The sequence below is a fragment of the Asparagus officinalis genome, chromosome 5 (assembly GCF_001876935.1).
Source record: "Asparagus officinalis chromosome 5, Aspof.V1, whole genome shotgun sequence".
Lineage (NCBI taxonomy): Eukaryota > Viridiplantae > Streptophyta > Magnoliopsida > Asparagales > Asparagaceae > Asparagus > Asparagus officinalis.
This window is the reverse complement of record NC_033798.1, coordinates 86,791,512-86,792,266: the sequence shown is the minus strand read 5'-3', so window position 1 is coordinate 86,792,266 and position 755 is coordinate 86,791,512. Positions and strand designations below refer to the sequence as shown.

The 755-nt window shown below is 47.8% G+C and overlaps 1 protein-coding gene across 1 annotated transcript in view; it reads right to left on the bottom strand.

Moving 5' to 3' along the window:
- LOC109843515 (phospholipase A1-II 1-like) overlaps nt 1-755 on the bottom strand; it is a 7,646-nt gene that overhangs the window by 336 nt on the left and 6,555 nt on the right. The window contains 2 exon segments of the mRNA XM_020412452.1: nt 1-317; nt 319-408. The exon segment at nt 1-317 is cut by the window's left edge and continues 1 nt beyond it. Coding sequence (XP_020268041.1) covers nt 1-317; nt 319-408 — 407 coding nt within the window.

The following is a 755-nucleotide window of genomic DNA, read 5'->3' as shown; positions in this document are numbered from 1 at the left end:
ACTCCATGCAAATAAACCTCCAAATTATGCCACGTCCCCGGATCCCCCGGGCTCTTCAAGAACTTCGACTTCGTTGTGTCGATCTTTAGCTCAACGCCGACATCGGCGTAGCCCAGGAGAGGGTAGTTGGGGACGATGTCGAGGGCGTTGCGGACGCGGAGGAGGCTGAGGTTGGGGAGGTTGGAGAAGGTGGATTTGAAGGAGGCATCTCCGACGCGGGGGCTGGCAAAGACGAAGGCGGTGACGGGGAAGGATTTGTGGGCGGTGTGTTTGTTGAAGCCGTTGTGGACGATGTCGGCGGCCGTGAGGGTGGAGAGGGGCGGCCCGCGAGCTGTGGCCGGTTATGGTTATGGACATTTGCTCGTTGGCGCCGTATTTGTCGACTAGTCTGCGTACTTCTTTGAGAACCTGAGGAGAAATATTTGTGCTAATGGTCAATAATATTGTGGTAATTAACTACCAGAGTACAATTAGAGAGAGGGACTATCCTTCAAGCGTAAACCTTAACTAGGATGTAAATACGAACAATACTAGGGTTAATTGCTGATTGAGCCCCTGTGCTATTATTATTAATTGCCGATATATACTAATCTGTAATTTTATTGTTGTGAGTAGAACCCCTGTACCATCAACTAATAGTGGATAGACCCCCTAAGTGGTCTTTTTTTGACTCGGTCACTTTCGAAAAGATCTACTTATCAGAAAAATAATTTCTCTTCTTCTAAGGACAAAGAACAAAAAATTCACTCAGGGGT